The 18,877-nt window shown below is 48.5% G+C and overlaps 1 protein-coding gene and 1 pseudogene across 1 annotated transcript in view; one reads left to right on the forward strand and one right to left on the reverse strand.

Moving 5' to 3' along the window:
- Window positions 1–13,564, reverse strand: part of IQSEC2 (IQ motif and Sec7 domain ArfGEF 2) — a 77,090-nt gene extending 63,526 nt beyond the window's left edge. The window contains exon 1 of the mRNA XM_052662800.1: window positions 12,826–13,564. Coding sequence (XP_052518760.1) covers window positions 12,826–13,532 — 707 coding nt within the window. The 5' untranslated portion in view covers window positions 13,533–13,564. The remainder of the gene's footprint in view (window positions 1–12,825) is intronic.
- A 1,451-nt stretch (window positions 13,565–15,015) lies between these two features.
- LOC128070053 (40S ribosomal protein SA-like) lies at window positions 15,016–15,830 on the forward strand (annotated as a pseudogene).
- Window positions 15,831–18,877: the final 3,047 nt, after the last annotated feature.

The following is an 18,877-nucleotide window of genomic DNA, read 5'->3' on the forward strand; positions in this document are numbered from 1 at the left end:
CTCAAGTCACAGTGAGGGCATCCTGAGAGGTGGAGGGACTGGCCTGGGGGTTCAGAGGGAGGCAGTGGCAGGGTGGGGGTCAGAACCCACGTCTCCAAGCCCCTCGGTGGAGGGCTTTCTTGACTGCAAGGTCTAGATGGCAGAGGTTGAGGAAAAGGAGCTCAGGAGACTGCCACAGGAATGCTCATGACAGGTCTAGAGCCAGAGGCAACACATGCCAAAATGAGGCCTACAGAGTTGGGTATTTTGGGGGTTGACTAATTATTTTCCATCTCAATCTGGATTGAGAAAGCAAAACAACCATTTTTAAAAGTCGCATTAGCCTTAGTTTGGACCTCAAAAGCATAAATCTTTATCTCTTTCTTCTGTCAGGACCCTGCTAAAAAGAATGAGAAGGAATAAAATAAGGTATGAAATCGTAACAGTGAAGAGGATGGAAGAAGGTGATATCAAAAGGTGAGGGATTTCAATAAATTTCTGGGAGCAAAAAACAAGGAAAAGAGTGTTTTCAGTTGAAGGAGAGCCAGCAACACCACTCAGGGGGTTGCAGCTGGAGAGGGAGCCAATCAGGCCAGCAGAGGCCCAGAGAAAATCCAAACTTGAAGACAGTAGGTATGAAGGAGAGTAGGCGTGACTGGGGGCTGAAAACGGGGGCATAAACTGAAGGTAAGTACATGAAATCCTCCCCCATGCCCTCCCCCCAATTCCCAGATCCAAAACACAAGCTGCCTGGCATTCATCCCTAGGCAAAATATCAGAGAACTCCTGGTTAAAGGAATTAGACTCTGTGGTATTACTTAGGGCACCTAGTGGCATGTCGTTGCTCCCAGAATAAAGTGCTTTTCATTCTGGCATTTGGGGGTCACCCATTACAACTGTCAGATCCTGGTGGCTCACCTAAAATAAGGTCGGGGAGTGAACAAGCCAGTTGGATATACAGACATCTCACTCAGCTTTGTATCAACTCATTCGCAAACTATAAAAGAGAAACTATGAAAGAAAAGGTGAGCAGCCTAGAAGATCAATCCAAGAAGTTCAACATCCAACTAACAGACACTCCAGAAAGAGAAAATGGAGAAAACAAAGGGGAGAAAACTACCAAATAAATTATATAAGAAAAGACAAGGTGCAGCAAGTTGAAAGGGCTCACGAGTACTGGGCAGCATGAATGAAAAACAGACCTTGAGCTGAGTGTTGGTTACATTGGCTTGGCTTGTAAAAAACTGACCAAGCTATTCATTTGTGATATGAGCACTTATCTGTATACATATTATATTTCAGTAAGAAGTTTAAAAAAAAAACCCTCCTAAAAAATCTGCAAGTAAAATGTCCACAGAAGATGTGCTATGATTATCGTGTGGTTTCAAGGAACCCCACACAACAGTAAGTTTAAGTAAGCACATAAATAAATAGATTTATAAGGTGGAAAATCCCAGTCCAGATATGAAACAAAGTAAAAAGTGGCATGACTTCGAGCAATTCATAGAGCATAAGAAAGGAAAATTCATTTGATCTTGATGCTAGGAAAATTTTCCTAGGAGTACAGAAGTTGGAGCAGTGGACCCATGAGAAGTGAGGTGTAATTACAGCACACTATTTGACCCTGCAATGAATAATATGACATAGTCATAATCACATAAACAGCGTATTGGTGGTCAACTTTTAGAGTTCATTTGTCCAGAAAAGCACTGAAGACATAATTACTGTTATAGAACAGAATGCAAATGTAATCAATCTTGCTGGATATGAAAGTACAGAATACAGAAAGTGGGAGGTGGAAAGATAGAGGCGAGATGGAGGGAGGAATGGGGCACTAATAGCTCTATCTTATAAACTGAGTGGTCAAGAGATACTGTGGCAAAACGATGGAACAAGAAATTAGTCTAAATTGTACCTAACAAAGTTACAAAGGTAACTAATACAGGACCAAAATAGTAATATAACTATTAAAGTTTGGGAGGGGGAGAAAAAGTCATGTGCTGTAAATAAGCTAAATTCTCACTTGTCATAGTAGTTCAATCACATCCGACACTTTGTGACCCCATGGATTGCAGCACACCAGACTTCCCTGTCCATCACCAACTCCCGGAGCTTGCTCAAACTCATGTCCGTTGAGTCAGTGATGGCATCCAAGGAAGAAGTCAGTAGATGATATATGATGTTTGAAGTTGACAAATGAAGAAATTAGCATCAAAGCATGTTTATTTAGAGATATGAAGTTACCACCAGAAAACCTGAATGGTAGAAGTGGTCACCTCTGGGGGTTGGGTCCTTGGTGACTCGACAATAAAGAATCTGCCTACAATGCAAGAGACCTGGGTTCAGTCCCTGGGTCGGGAGGATCCTCTGGAGAAGGGAATGGCAACCCACTCCAGTATTCTTGCCTGGAGAATTCCATGGACAGAGGAGCCTGGAGGGCTATAGTCCATGGGGTCACAAAGAGTTGGACATGACTGAGTGACTAACACTTCTACTCAGGAGGTTGGGAAGTGGGGGACAGGGAGACATTGGTTTTTTATTATATATGTCCTTCTGTGCTATCTGCCCTTTAAAAATTATGTATATGGGGCTTCTCTGATGGCTCAGTGGTAAAGAATCCATCTACCAACACAGGAGACATGAGTTCGATCCCTGATCTGGGCAGATTCCACATGCTGTAGGGCAACTAAACCCGTGGGCCAGAACTACTGAGCCCACGTGTGGCAACTACTGAAGCCCTAGAGCCTGTGCTCCACAACAAGAGAAGCCACTGCAAAAGAAACCTGCATACCACAACTAGGCCCCCACTTGCCTCAACTAGAGAAAAGCCTACAAAGCAATGAAGACCCAGCACAGCCGTGAATAAAGAAATATAATTTTAAAATTGTGTATATGTACTGCTTTGATTTAATTTTTAAAAAACAAGTCCCTCTTCTTTCTTTGGACCCCAGTCTCCCACATAGTCCATACAAAGTGGGGAGGTTGATGACTCAAGGTGATGTGAGGTCTTGTTCTCCAAAATCTACGCTTCTTTCTAGAGCAGAAGCAAGACAGGCGAGTGAAAGACTGATTCTTCCCTAACTAACCCCTCGACTCCTCACAGTATCACAATCATCCTTCACAGATGCCTTCTCAGTTGCCCCAGCCTGCACCACCCTCTGGTCTCCTTCAAATCCCACCATCACTAGTCCAGCCTCGCCAGGCTTCCATTCATTCAACTGTTTACACCCATTAGTTATTTATACCTGCCTGAGTCACAAAGGATTTGAGGTGGCTTACTCTAATAACACAGATAAGGAAAGAATAAAAATTGAACTAGAAAATAAGAACTCAGAAAAAGAGATCAACAAAGATGCTAGAGCTGTACTTCAAATTAACTGGTAGCTGAGGCAGAAAGCAATATAAAATGAGCCATGACAGCCTCATATTAGGAAGGAGAAAATACAGCCATTTTCAGGGGAAGCAAACCTTTGCCAAGCACCGAATTCTTCAAGTCATCGTCCATGGGAGATTTCATGAGGGAAAAGGAAATGACAGTTTTTGATTTGTTTTGGTTTTGTTTTGTTGAACTTCAAGTTGTCCTATTTTAATGATTTGCTCTCCAGGTATTTGGATGACTTATCTCCTACAAAAACTGAAGAATCTTAGGTAATATCATGATTATGAAATGAAGTTTATAAGAGCATATATTTTGGCATAATCGAGAATTATGTCATTGGTTTTCTTCCCCTGGAAATGACTATTTATTGAGCACATACAAGTATCAGGGAACGCCATTCAAATGATCTTGGTCAATCCTGAGAGATGGGCATTGTCATCTCATTTTCCAGATGAGGAAACTAAAGGTCAGAGAAGGTGAAATGACCCCAACCCAGTTGGTTGGGCAGAGCCGAGATTCAAACTTAGGTCTGCCTGTCTCATTCTTTTTTTCCCCACTTTATTTATTTTTTAATTGAAGGATAATTGTTTTACAGAATTTTGATGTTTTCTGTCAAACCAAAGCTCATTCTTTACATTTCATACCTGGGGCCCTCAAAACCAAGGCCCCCAGGCTAGAGATACCCTGCCCAAGGCAATGGGGACACAGTGGTGACAGAGGCCAACCTTATTCCATGAAAACAGAAAAGGGGGATTACAGGCCTTGCTGCCAAGCCAGAAACTGCCTCTGAGCTGCCTCAGTCACATTAAATGAGGACTTCCAAGTCAGAAAGAAGGTTGGGCCTGGTGCTTCTAGAAAAGGAAACCACAGACCCCAGCTATAAATCTAACCAATCTGACTTCTGAGGGGTTGAACCAGAGCACAGGGTCTGTCTCCCACTGAAGCAAGGGATCCTTTATTCAGGTAATGCATCATCTTTATCGCTTTCTCCCCAAACAAATGACCCGGCCTCCTAGAGGCCCGGCTTTCTCATCTGCAGAACAAAGATAATGATCCCTACCACCTTCACGGGATTTCAAGGCAGAAAATAGCACATTTAAGGAATGATGCTTTAAACACTGGCATTAACACCAGAGTGGCATTTCTAATCAGAGCTCTTCTGCTCACACACATGGAGTGGCCTCCTATTTAAGTCCTTTCTCTCTCTGTCAGCCTCAGTCTTCTCATCTGTAAAATGAACAGCCTGAGCCGAGTGATTCTGATATTATTAAAACCCTGCCGGTCATGAATGGCTTAAACTCTGCTATGTCACAGCATTTATCAATGTGCTGTCACTGTCTTTCTCCCCCAGCAGGTTATCTCTACTCCTACCACCCAAGTTCAGGCCTTGTCACCTCTCATCTAGCCTGTCACAACGGCCTCATCACTGGATGCCCTCTAGTCTATCTCTCAAAGTGCAGAGATCTAGCAGAGATCTCTCCAAAACATGGCTCTCAACAGCCACCCCATGCTCTGCAATACACACCTCTTCCCTCAGCTTAGAACTCCACGTTGGTTCCCAATTCCTAACAGAATAAAGCTCCTCATGCTGCTACTCAAGGGTCCTGATCTGGGCCAGCCAAGTCATCAGACTCTTCTCTGGATCTTCCCGGTTTGTGCTCTAGGTTGTACTGACCTGGTAAATGTGCTCCCCTCCCCACCTCCATACACCCTGCTGGCCCTCTGCCTTAACCACCCTTTGGCTCCCAATTCTCACTGACCAAGATGCCATCCTGCTTCACCCAGGTTACCCCTGTTCATCCTCCAAGCCTCAGAAAACCCATCGGGAAACCCTCCCCATCAGTCTGGGTAGATGTCCCTCCTTTGGGCACCCATGGCCTCCTGTATTCCCCTCTGGCATAGCACACAGGACCCACATTAGTCTTTTCCACCCGACTGTGAGCTCCCTGAAGCCAAGAAGAGTATACTACCCATGACGGAATTCCACTGCCTACAACAGCGCAAGCTGTGGCATATCCCTGGTGTACAATATTCACTGGACGGCCCTCTCTCTCTCTCAGAAATGTGGTGAGCTCCCTCATGGCCTCTCCCCATGCCTTTTTCCATGGCACAGAATTTCACAAAGTTATTATTAATAATAATAAAAACGCCTATGGCTGAGTAAACACACACTCTTCGCTGAACACTTCTGTATCTGTCATCTCACTCAATTCTCACAACAATCACAAAATGGGTCATTTATGAATTGCCTAGCATAGCAGGTGTACAGTTGTGAGAGATGCCTCCCAGTTTTATAAAGACATTTGAGGGAAGGAAGAAATTATATACTTTTTTTTTTTAGCACAGATATAATGACACTAATTTTAAAGTGGTTCTATAGAGGAAAATATAGGTTTTCTTCAGGTGAATGCACTAAACTGCATATGGACTCCATCAGAAAATCACAAGCCTCATCCAGATATGCAGTCTTACTATCCCTTAAAAAAATATATAAATACACATACATATATATATATATATATATATATACACACACATACACACATATATATATATATATATCACAGCTACAAATACATTTGACATTAGTGAAATGGTACATATCAGGTGATAATTGTGATAAATTTCCCTCTAAAATGTTAGAAGAATCATCCTGATCTGGCGTGTAGCCCTGGGTGGTCATCTTTGAAAAGGATGTGATGAGACAATCTTGGCTGGGTTGTTTTGTTTGCAAAACTTCACCTCTAGAGGGCAGGGCAGGCTCACAGATTATTATCCATCCTTATTCCTCAGTTTTCCATCCTGATCAGGACCTTGCCGAGTGTGGTAGACAGTCAGGAAACTTTCTGATACATTTTTGTGGGGTAGGAGGCCAGGGGCAACGGGAATCTCACCCATTAGAAAATAAAGTTTTATCCCCATTTACTACTTAAGAAAAAGAAGACTCAGGAAGTTAAGTGACTCTCCTTAAGTCATGTGAAGTCCTCATTCCCACAACACCACATTTTCTAAATTCAAAGGTCCCAGGGAACTTCAGCTCCTACGTGCTTAAGAACAGGTATCCTGGGACTTCCCTGATGGTCCAGTGTCTAAGACTCTGTTTTCCCAATGCAGGGGGCACGGGTTCAACCCCTGGTTGGGGAACTAACACCCTACATGCCACACTGTGTGGCCAAAAAAAAAAAAAAAAAACTAAAAACAAGAACAAAAAAACAAACAATAAAACAGGCATCCTTGCATGAGTGCTTTTCAACATGAATGCCTGGAGAGAGACCCAATACTACAAGAAAGTGAGGGTAACTAGCAAGTGATCTTGCCCTAAACGGCTTACTGCAAGAGAGAAATAAGTCATTTACTCACCATTCTTCCCTGTGACCAGTGTTGATTCTTCTGCCAGGGAACATAGCAGAGAATGAGCTAGAATGACTGTCTTATTCTGACTCCAAGACACTGTGCCCGGCCCAGGGTCAGAGCCCAATAAAAATTTGATGGCTAAATAAGTAACTTCCCACTAGATGAGGCAGATGGTACACAGTCCTATGCAGGCCTCTTTGCTCCTTTCAGGACAGACGGTCTCACATTGAGGGAGAAGACCATGGTATGGGAAGGACAGGTAATGGTGAGCAGATTGGCTTAAATGTCTCTAAAGTCTCATCTGACTCCACTACCCTGACATCCTATGAACTGGGAGACTGGTAAGTGGGAAGAACACAGAGGGCAGAGGCCAAACAGCTCCATGTAGTGTGAGGAAAAAGCCACACAGAAGCCAAGAGAACTCTGGAGTTGAGTCATCTCTCTCTACAGGAGTCCTGAAAGGAAGAACACCTTAGCCAGCCCTGGCTGTTAGTGTCCCAGGACTTAACCTGACATTCATTTGTCTGCTCAGCATTTACTGAGCAGCTACTATGTGGTCCGCCGTGCATTTCCAAGCTTCTAGCTCCTTCAGTTACACCCCCAGCACCTAGCAGAGGGACTGATACAACATGCATATGATATACAGCTGTGAAATCTCAATCTGAAGGAGCCCTCAAGCTAGTAGAGATGATACAAGATATAAACAAATAAATGTATAAAGAGGGACAAAGTGCTCATTTCAAGGGTCAGGGACAGATCAGGGAACAAACATGGGAGAGGTGACAGCAGTGGAGTGCAGCCTGGGCACTGGATGGAACAGCCCAGGAGGAAGGAACAGCATGAGCAAAGACCCAGAGGCTTGGACTTCCCTGGTGGTCCAGTGGTTAAGACTCTGCACTTCCAATGCAGGGAAGTCTCGGGTTCTATCCCTGGTTGGAGAACTAAGCTCCTGCATGCTGTGGATGTGGCCAAAATAATAATAATAAAGACTCAGAGGCTCTCAGGGGGCTGAGTGCGCTGACAATGGGGCACACAGGCCAGGCTGGCTGTAACTCAGTCTGTGTGAGGGGGACTATAAAAAGATCAGAGGAGAAAGGTAAGATCCTAAAGGGCCCATGCATGGCAGGCAGAGCTGTCTGAAACCTCTTCCTAATGGCCAGGACAGCAGGAAACTGCTGGAGCCCCACAGAAAGCTTGGTCTGGCTGTACCTCATCAGGGGCTCAAGGGAGCAAGAGCAGGAGGGCATCGATTAGGAGTCTGTGGTCAAAATCCAAGAGGCTACCAGGAGAGGGAGCTTGACTCAAGCAGCGGTCCCAGGAGCTCTGCAGGTGGAAGCCCAGAGCTACACTCAGAGCATGTTAAACCATCTTCACGCCCACCTCCAGGAGGCAATGGTAGACCAAAGGCTCAGTAGCCAGATAGTTCTGGGCCCCATGCAGTTGTGTAACCTTGGGCAGGTCACCGTACCTCTCTGATCTCCCATTTCTCTGTCTGAAAAATGAGGATAACACGAACACCCACCTGGCACAGACTCTGTAAATGAGATAAGAAGCAGCACGGAATGGTGGGTGAGAATGCTGTGGATGGACTCTGGAGTCCAGCCACCTGGACTCCTAGCTCCTTCTTAGTTCTGCCATTTATGCACTGAGTGACCTTGGGTAAGTTATCCAACCTTTCTGGGCCTCAATTTCCTCATCTGTGAAGTGGACTTAATAACAGTATCTATCAATAATACATCAAGGGATTCATGTGGTGATTGAATGAATTAATATACGGAAAGCACTTGGAACAAACAGTGCTTGGCACACAGTAAATGCAGGTTAAAACAATGTTGGCTACTGTTACATAAAACCACACAGGGTGGTGCCTGGCACACAGAATTGAGGCTCACTCAGCGTATGTGTGGCCCCTTCTCCATGCCCCAGGCCTCTTCTGTGCTCCCAGAAAATTCAGAGGCCATGGGAGGCCAGAGGTGGGACAGATGAAAGAATAGCAGAGAGCAAGCCTGGATTTGGTCTTCTTCCCCTTGCCTATCCACCCAACACCGGGTGATATCCACTCTCTTCAAAGCTCCCCCTGCCCCAGGTCCTGGCCTCCACTCCTCACTGCCTGTGCTACTCATTTTGTCCTAAGCACCGGCACTATGATGGGTCAGGTATGGTCCCCTGTGTCTTTGGCCAGGGGAGGGGGTGGGGGGATCTCAAGAACAGAGAGTGTGGTGTTTGCTCAGCCTGGAGGCCCCTCCTGCTCTCTGTACACAGCCAAGAAATGTTTGTGGATGACAACAGCCCCATTCTCGCCCCAGATCTAGACAGAGAAGCAAGATTCCTCTAATTCTCATTCAATTCGACATTATCATTGCCTCCCACACAACTATAATGCTCCCAACACAGTGTTGGGGAAAGAAATGGTATTCCCTCCTGAGAAGAAGGAGAGGACCCCCCCCCCCCGCCGGGAAAAGTGCCCAAGACCCCAAAGGAGACAGACTTCCCTAGGGCCCCTCCCTGGGCTCCCTCCCTCCCCCCAGCATCCACAGCCCCTGCGGGGAGCACACTGTCAGTCCACTGCACACAGGAGACACCACAGCAGTGCCTAGACCAGCACTGCCCTGGCTGACAGGAACACCAGGCTGGCCCTGCTGACTGCTGTCCCCTAGTGCAAGCCAGCTTGCTGGGTGGGCAGGGTGGGGGGGCAGAGGATGGAGAGTTACCACCAAACAGGCTTCAGCCCACCACTGCCTACGGCAAAGCCAGAGCTGGGCCCAGGCAAAAAGAGTGGGAAATGCAGCTCTCTCCAGCGTGGAGGACTCAGCAGCGGCCCCCAGCACAACTGTAAATCATTCTAGGCGCCAGGTTGGCAAGGGGGCCCAGGCCATGATCGACAACAAAAACAGAGATCTTCTCTAATCATGACGAGTGAGGCGAGGGGGGGAAAGGGTGGCAATTCCAGGGGGACAGACCTGAGCATGGTGGATATCAGCAGCTGCTAAACAAACAGACAAACAAAAGCAAGCGAAGACTTCACATACAAAGGCCCAGAGGCCAGAAGGAGGTCGGGCTTTATCATGCGCTATGCTGCACTAGGAAGGCCACACCCAGAGCACAGCAGAAGGCAGACTGGCATCTGGGAACCTGTCCAGGAGAGACAGTGCGGGAGGGTGTGGGAATCCTGGGGGGATGACATGGGTGGGGGTGGACATAACAGCTGCTATCAACTGCAGTAGAGGGCAAGTTCCCAGGCTTGGGAGTCTGTCTCATGGCTCTGTGACCTCTGGAGTGTTGCTTCACTTCTCTGAGCCCTCGGTTTCTTTGGCTGGAAAACGTGGGTGGTGGTGACAGACGCACCGGGTAGCTGGGAGGACTGAATATGCCCCTGGGTGAGGGGCCCTTCCGTGCTGGGCCCAGGCCCCTCTCTCCTCTCTTTCTCCACCAGAGGGAGCCGGGGGGCCAGGAGCGCCCTGCTTGTACCAGCTCTACCTAGCCTCCCCCAGTGCTGCAGCCTCTGCTGCTCAGCTCCCACCCTGCCTGCCCTGGCTTTCAGCAGCAGCCTCTCACCCACTCCTTACAAACCCAGAGGAGGCCTGGCAGGGGAGTAGCTTGCAGCAGCTGTGGCGACAACAATGGCTACTGCATCAACAGGCCCTCCTGACACCTGGCCGAGAGAGAGGGAGGGAGGGTGGAAAGGAGGGAGACAAGGCCCTCCCCCATCAACTCCCCCTCTCATCACTCATTCCAGAGCCATCTTCCCCTGCTCGAATCCTCCAGAGACCTCAGGCTCTCTTGGCCTCTTCCAGTTTGTGACCTGGTCAGGTCCTGAGGCTCCAGAAAGCTCCAGTGGAAAAATAACAGGCCTTGGAGACAGGTGGACTCGGGTTATAGCCCTAGCTCTATTAAGAACTGGCAGTGTAACCTTGAGCAAGGTCCCTTCATTTTTTGGAGCCTCAGTTTCCCCATCTCTAAAATGGAGTTGCTAGTGCTCACTGCACAGGGTCTGTTGCGAGGACCGAAAGCGGTAATAATGGATGTGCAAATATTTATGGTTAGGAGAAATTGGAAGTACCATCTAAAATCCCCTTATTAACCCATTAGGAAATGGGAAGCAACAAACACAAATGTGTTTCAGAAAATGTGAAATCCAACGAACAGCCTGGAGGCTGCACAGAGGGAAGGACCGAGAGGCAAGCCTGCACAGATGGCAGAAGCCCAGAGCTCAAGAGCAAACAGGCTTCCAAACTCACATCTGCAGGGTGGAGAATAGGAGGGGAACTGAATCCTAGAATTGGGGAAAGCCTTGGTCATTTCATAGGGCTTTCCACCAGTTCAGGAATTATGTTTTCTCTAGCCCTTCCCGATCCCCTTGAGGCAGTCCACTGCCTCACCAGACCAGGTTGGAAAGTTCTTCCTGATTTATCCCCAATTTTCCCATTGCTCCCTGTTCTGCGACCTGGAGCATACATAACAAGGCTGCTTCGTCTGTCACAGGCTTGAGCACTCTGGAAGTCTTCTGCAGCCAGGCTCAAGGACCACAATGCCCATTTAGTGTCCCTTTGCCTTCACCCTACCATGGTCCTCTCCTGAAAGGGTCTTGCTTGGTTGACCTGGCCCCTCCCTCCAGTGTGGGGCCCCAAGCTCCACACAGTCAGTCCTCCTGGAATGGGCTCCAAGCAGCCCCCACTCCCTCCCCCAGGCAGAAGAGCCCATCTCCCTGTGGGGCAGCCCACAGCAAACCTCAGCTGAGGGTGCGCTGCAGTGAAGCCCAGCCGAGTCCTTGAGCTGCAGCTGCTGCTCCTGGGGCCCAGCCATCTCAACCCAGCACCCCAGCCTGCTGCCTCACCACGGGGGAGTTGCAGAGAGCTGTCTCCCGGCAGATTTCCTGAGGCAGAAGGCTTCCCCACCCCCAGCCCAGCCTCCAAGAGACACTCCGCTGGTTGTGGCACATGGTAGGACCAGCTGAGCCGTGAGAGGAGGAGGAAAGCTGTCCATTTGCTAGAGGACTTCAGACTTGGTCTGTAGTGGTGGCTGGATTAGTCACAGAACCATCAAATCTAAGCTGGAGGGGCCATTCAAGAGAATTCAAGGCAGATCCTGCCTTTTATAAAGATATGGGGGAACTGATGCCCTAAGAGAGGAAGGGACTCAGTCAAGGTCACAAAGCCAATCTGCAGCAGAGCTGGAAGGGGAACCTGGGTTTCCTAACTCCCGGTTCAGTATTCTTTCCAGTCCAGCAGAAGAGAAATCAGGGAGCCTTTAAGGCAGCCCTGTGAGCCTGCACACCCTTGGCTCCCTCAGCTTGACATTTATCCCAACCAGCTCACCATGGTATCTGCATGGGGAAGTGGACCCAGCCCATGCCCCACCAACCCAAGAGATGATGCCAAGGTGTCCCAAATAAGCAGACACACAGACCCCAGCACAGACACTGGCACTGATCCAACAAGAGGGAAGATCTGTAGACTTCTCTTGCTGGTATGCTCTTTAATTGGGCGGTGTTTTTCTTGAGGGTGGAGAGGGGGTGGTCTTTGAGGAACGAGCCAAGGGCCGGGCCTCCATCTTTGCTCCCCCGGCCAGGACGTGCTGCAGTTCCCCCTCAGAGGGACGTCTCAGCCTCCAGCTGCCGTTCTGGTCCCCACTTGCCAGAGGAGAAAAGATCAGGCCTGCGCTCAGGACCTGCAGAGGAGACCCGAACGGTGGGGGGAGTCGCGGCCGGGGGTGGGGGGGAGGGAGGGCTTTCGTTCCCCTGCGTCTCTGAGCTGACATCGTGACAGACAATAAATATCCCAACCGGCACATCCAAATAGAATAAATAAAGAAATGAAAAGCCATCCTCTGGCAAGGATACAGGGAGGGGGTGAAGAAGTGGATGGGGTGACGACTGCTCCAAGCTCTCACTGGCCACGGTTTCGAGAAAGAGATGCCTGCACTCATCGGGCCAACCCACTCTGGGGAAGCTAAAGAAGGGGTATCGGCTGCCTGAGGGGGCGCCCGGCTTTTCCCGACAGGTTGGGACAGGAGAGGACACGGAATCAGGCACCGGCTTCTTACTTTACTAGCCGTTCAAGTTGAAGAGGGAACTAGCGGGGAAGAACCGGGGAAAACAAACACGCGTTCCTTACTTTCTCTGGAGGGTTGTGGCGGGGCTGGTGCTGGTACTGGTGCTGTGGCCGCCGCCGGCCCCGGGGCTGGAGCTCCTGGATGCGCCGCGGCTCAGCTGGCCCCGCTCCCGCGGTGGCCGGGGCCCCACGCCCACCGCCGCCGAATAGCCGGATTCCTTCTCGCGGCCCGGGTGCGCCGGCCCAGCCTCCCTCCCGCCACGCTCGCGACCCAGGGCTGGGTTCTCGTGGTGCAGGTGGCACTGGGCCACGTCGCGCTCGCGGGCAGAGTAAGCAGCAGTGTCCTGGAGTGGGTAGGAGGCGTCCCGCTCCTTGTCCCGATACACAGCCTCCCGGTTCTGGTAGGCGCCGTCCCGGTTCGGGTAGCCCACGTCCCGGGCCGCCTGGTGGAACTGGCTCTCCCGCAGCTCGCGGTGGTGGAACTGGGTCTCGCGCAGGTTCTGGTATTGGCTCTCGCGGCTCGGGCTATCCCGCGCGCCGTGGGGGTCCCGGTGCAGCTCCCCGCGGTGCAGCTGGCTCTCCTCCCTCAGATCGCGGTTCTCCTGGGTGAGCTGGTCCAGCTGGCCCTCCAGCTCTTCGATGCGCCGCCGCTGGGTCTCCAGCAGCTGCTGCTGGCTCTCGATGATGTTGTTCAGCTCCAGCAGGTACTCCACCGCTCGGTTGGGGCTCTCGGATCCCGGGCCGCCCGGGGGACCCGACCCCGCCTCCATCCTGGCGGCCCAGGGGCAGGGGAAGGGGCAGGAAAGCCCGATCCCAGCTCGCTCACGGCGCCACCCTCCCCCGGGCCCAGCCGGGGGAGGGGGCCGGCGGGACGCGAGGGCGCGCACCGGGCTCGAGGGCCCGGGGGCCCGGGGGGGCCCGGGAGACAGCGCTGGGGCCGGCGGCACGGGGAGCAGGAGCTGAGGCTACCGCCGCCACCGCCGCCGCCGCCGCCGCCGCCGCCGCCACGGCTCCCGAGGACGCGGCCCGCGGCGCTCCGCCCGCTGCGGAGTCACTGCGCAGCGCGGCCGCGCGGGACCGCCCCGGCCGCCGGCCCGCCCCCCGCCCCTGCCCCCACCCCGCGCGTCCGGCCCGCCCCCGCGCGTCCCACCTGCAGCCGCCGCAGGCGCCCGAAGCTGGACTCGCCCCAAGGGCCCCACGGGCCAGCCCCATCGCAAGCTGCTGGAGATCTCTCCATTTCACCGGTCCCAGGGTCCTCAATTAATGCAGCCTAAAGAAGACCTCTATCCCAGTCCGTTCCAACGTCCTCGGGTCCACAGGCCCAAGATCCTCATCTAAGACCTTTCAGGAACCTCCATCCCAGGCAGCCCCCAGGTCCAGGAATCCCTCAGACTCCCCATCCCCTGGGTCTGCCAATCCCAAGTGTCAGTGTTCCTATCCCATCCAACCCGTGGACTTTCTACCTCTGGGGACCACTCTCCAGCCCATATCATGGGCAGTCCCCAGGATCTCCCACCTCAACAAGCCCTGGGACTCCCCATCACAACCAGTCTTAGGCTCAAAGCTCCATTCATTCATTCAGCCCTCATTTTCTGCTCTCCTTTGGAAATGCTCATCTCCATTTACTCTATCACCTCCATCCAATGAAACTGTACCCATCCTGCAAGACAAACACCACCTCATTGAAGCCAGCCCTGATCTCCCCAGCCAGGAGCGCTCACTTCCTCCACACTTCTTCTGTGGCACTTGTGGAACTCTGCATTACAGCCCATTTGTTTTTGTTCTTGTTGCACGTCCTCTGCCAGACCAAGCTCCTTAAAGCCAGAAACATGTCTTCATTCATCTTTGTGAGCAGGCTGGAATAGAAGAGAAAGCTTGAGTTTTACAGTCGTACAGAACTGGATTTAAATTTCATCTGTCTGAACTTCCTTTTCCCTCTCAGTAACACCTACCTCACAGGGGGTGGTCTTGGGAAAAGCATGCAAAATCATTTGGCACAGAAAAGACAATGCAGAGAATGAAAGAAAATATTTACAAATGATATATCTGAATATGTAAAGAACTCTTACAGTTCAACAGCAAAAAAACAACTCATTTTTTTAAATGGGCGAAGGACTTGAATAGATACTTCTCCAAAGATATACAAATGGCCATTAAGCACATGAAAAGATACTCAACATTATTAGCCATCAGGGGAATGCAGATAAAAACCACAGTGAGCTTTCCTTCCTAATGTAAAAGGAAACTTTCACAATGTCCAGAGCCCTTGATACCCTACAGATGAAGGAGGAGGATATCCTTAAATTCCTTGCAGCAGGAACCCACTTAGGTGGCACCAACCTTGACTTCCAAATGGAACTGTACATCTACAGAATGAAGTGATAACATCTACATCATAAATCTGAAGAGAACCTGAGAGAAGGTTCTGCTGGTGACTCATGCCATTGAAAACCCAGTTGATGTCAGTGTCACATCCTCCAGGAATACTGGCCACCAAGCTGGAGTGAAGTTTGCTGCTGTCACTGGAGCCACTCCTATGGCTGGCTCCTTCACTCCTGGAATCTTTTGTTAATGAGATCCAGGCAGCCTTCCATGAGCCATAACTTCCAGTGGTCACTGATCCCATAGCTGACCACCAGCCTCTCACAGAGGCATCTTACGTTGATCTGCCCACCATTGCTCTGCGTGACACAGATTCTCCTCTGCTCCAGGTGGACATTGCCACCCCAGGCAACAACAAGGGAACCCACTCCATGGGTCTGATGTGAATACTGTCCTGGGAAGTACAGTGCATGCGTGACACCGTCTTCCATGAGCACTCACGGGTCGTCATGCCTGATCTCTGTTTCTACAGAGACCCTGTAGAGATCGAAAAGAATAAATAGGTCACTGATGGAAAGGCTGTGACCAAGAAGGAATTTCAGACCGAATGGACCGCTCTAGCTCCTGAGTTTACTGCTACTCAACCTGAGATTACAGGCTGGTCTGAAAGCATGTTGGTGCTCTGTGCGCCTATTGAGCAGTTCTCTGCCAAAGATCGGAGCATTCAATCCACCACTGAAGACTGATCCCAAGCCAGTGAATTGGTAAGAATGACCATTGGGTAGTATTAAGCTGTTCTCCACAGGCTCTTGAACAGAAAACAGAAATAAAGCTCAGAAATAAACATCAGTTTCTTAAAACACGCATATACAGATACCACTTCACATCCACTATGATAACTAAAATAAAAAGGACAAACAGGGAGTAGTGTTGGTTGAGCATGTAGAACGATTGGAACTCTCAGTCGTTACTGCTGGAAATGTAAAATGGTGTGGTTGCTTTGGAAGACCGTTTGGAAGTTTCTCAAATTGTTAAATATAGGATTACCATATGACCCAGGAATCCACTCCTAGGAATATAGCCAAGGGAAATGAAACATGTTTACATGAAAACTTATACATGAATGTTCATAGCAGCATTATTCATAATAGCCCCAAAATGAAAACAATTAAATGTGTATCTGTTGATGAATGGGTTAACAAAATGTGGTATATCCACATGGAGGAATATTATTCAGCCATAAAAATGACTGGAATTCCAAAATATATAAACAGCTCATCCAACTCTCTCTATATAAAAAGAACAACCTGATTTTTAAAATGGGCAGAAGACCTGAATAGACTTTTTCCCAAAGAAGATGTACAGATGGTCAACAGGCCCATGAAAAGATGCTCAACATTACTAATCATCAGAGACATGCAAATCAAAACCACAGTGAGATATCACCTCACATCTGCCAGAATGTCTATCATCAAAAGACCACAAACAACAAATGTTGATGAGGATGTGAAGAAAAGGGAACCCTAGTACACTGTTGGTAGAAATGCAAATTGGTTCAGCCATTGTGTAAAGCAGTATGGAGTTTCCTCACAAAAAACTAAAAATAGAACTGCCATATGAGCCAGCAATTTTACTCCTAGGTATATATCCAAAGAAAATGAAAACATTACTTCAAGAAGATATATGCATGCCAATATTAACAGAGGAATGGATAAAGAAGATGTGGTATGTGTACGAGATGGAATACTGTGCATCCATAAAAAGAATGGAATTTTGCCATTTGAAACAATATGGATGGACTTGGAGGGTATTATGCTAAATGAACTAAGTCAGACAGTGAAAGACAAATACTGTATGATATCATTTATATGTGGAATGTAAAAAATAAAATAAACTAATGAGTATGACCAAACAGAAACAGACTTACAATTATTGGTTGTTACCAAATTAGTGGCTACCGGTGGGGAGAAGGAAGGGGAGAGAGGCAATAGAGGGGTAGGGGGAACTACTGTCTATAAAATAAGTAAGCCAATAGTTAAAGCGGATAACCAACAAGGACCTATTGTATAGCACAGGGAACTCTTCTGAATGTTATGTGGCAGTCTGAATGGGAGGGGAATTTGGGGAGAACAGTTCTCCCCCATGGCTGAGTCACTTTGCCAACCACCCGAAACTATCACAGCATTGTTGATTGGCTATACTCCAATACAAAATAAAAAGTTTTTTAAAAATAAATAAGCTGTAAGGATATATTGTATAGCACAGAGAATCTAGCCAATTTTTACAATAACTATAAATTGAGTATAACCTTTAAAAATTGTGAATCACTGTATTGTACACCTGAAACATATAATATTGTAAATCAACTATACCTCAATTTTTTAAAGAAGGGATGAAGTACTAATACATGCTAAAACATGGATGAACCTTGAAAACATTATGCTAAAAGAGACACAAAAGTCCACATATTTCATGATTCCATTGGATAAAATTCCAGAATAGGCAAATCCATAGAGACAGAAAGTAGAGTAATGGTTGTTAGGGGCGAGGGCATGGGTTGGGGGAAGAGGAGTGACTGCTATGGGGTTTTGGGGAGGGAGAATGAAAATTTTCTAAAATTAGATGGTGGTGATGGTTGCACAACGCTGTTAATTCAAAACCACTGGACTGTACATTTTAAAAGGGAGACTCTTATGGTATATGAACTGTATCTTGATAAAACTGCTTTTTACAAACACTTTGCACAGAGTCTAGCGTATAACAGCAGCTACAGTTAAAAAAAAAAACACACACATCTATGGTGCTTACCACGTGGCTGGCCCTGTGCTAAGTACTCCACATGCACGAGCTCAATCTGCATGACAATCCTGTGAGGAGGATGATGTTATTACCTCCATGTCATGGATGGGGAAAGCGAAACCCAGAGGTTGAATGACTCACCCAGGGTCACACAGAAACATAGCCAGGAAGCTCAGATGTTTCTTTTTCACATCGCTGCTGCTGCTGCTAAGTCACTTCAGTCGTGTCCAACTCTGTGTGATCCCATAGATGGCAGCCCACCAAGGCTCCCGTCCCTGGGCTTCTCCAGGCAAGAACACTGGAGTGGGTTGCCATTTCCTTCTCCAATGCACGAAAGTGGAAAGTGAAAGTGAAGTTGCTCAGTCGTGTCTGACTCTTCACGACTCCATGGACTGCAGCCCACCAGGCTCCCCCATCCACGGGATTTTCCAGGCAAGAGTACTGGAGTGGGGCGCCACTGCTTTCGTTAATACCTTGTACAAAATAGGTGCTCCGTAAGAGTTAAATTAATATAGCTATCAAATACTTCTATTTCCAGCAAATATTTACAGAGTATTTATTATGTTCCAGGCAAACCTATGTTCCCTTTCCTGTCCCTGCTTCTCTCATTCAGATTGTGAGGCAGCAGGCAGATGGGTACTAAGTTTCAGTTACAAAATATTTATTGTCTACTATGTGTCAAGCAGTATTCTAGACACTGAGGATATAGCAATGAACCAAAGAGACAACAGTTCCTAACCTCATGAGCTGACATTGTACTGGGGGAGAGAGACAATTAAGAACTAAAATACATAGAACATGTCAGATGGTGTACTGAGTTGAATAGTATCCCCCCAAACTTGATGTCCACCCTGTGAATGTGATCTTTTTGGGAAATTCGGATCTTTGCAGATGTACTTAAGGTAAAGTCATATTCTATTGGCATGGGTCTTCATCTAATGAGTTAGGAAGATCCCCTGGAGAAGGGAAAGGCCACCCACTCCAGTATTCTGAC

This window comes from Budorcas taxicolor, chromosome X, assembly GCF_023091745.1.
Source record: "Budorcas taxicolor isolate Tak-1 chromosome X, Takin1.1, whole genome shotgun sequence".
Lineage (NCBI taxonomy): Eukaryota > Metazoa > Chordata > Mammalia > Artiodactyla > Bovidae > Budorcas > Budorcas taxicolor.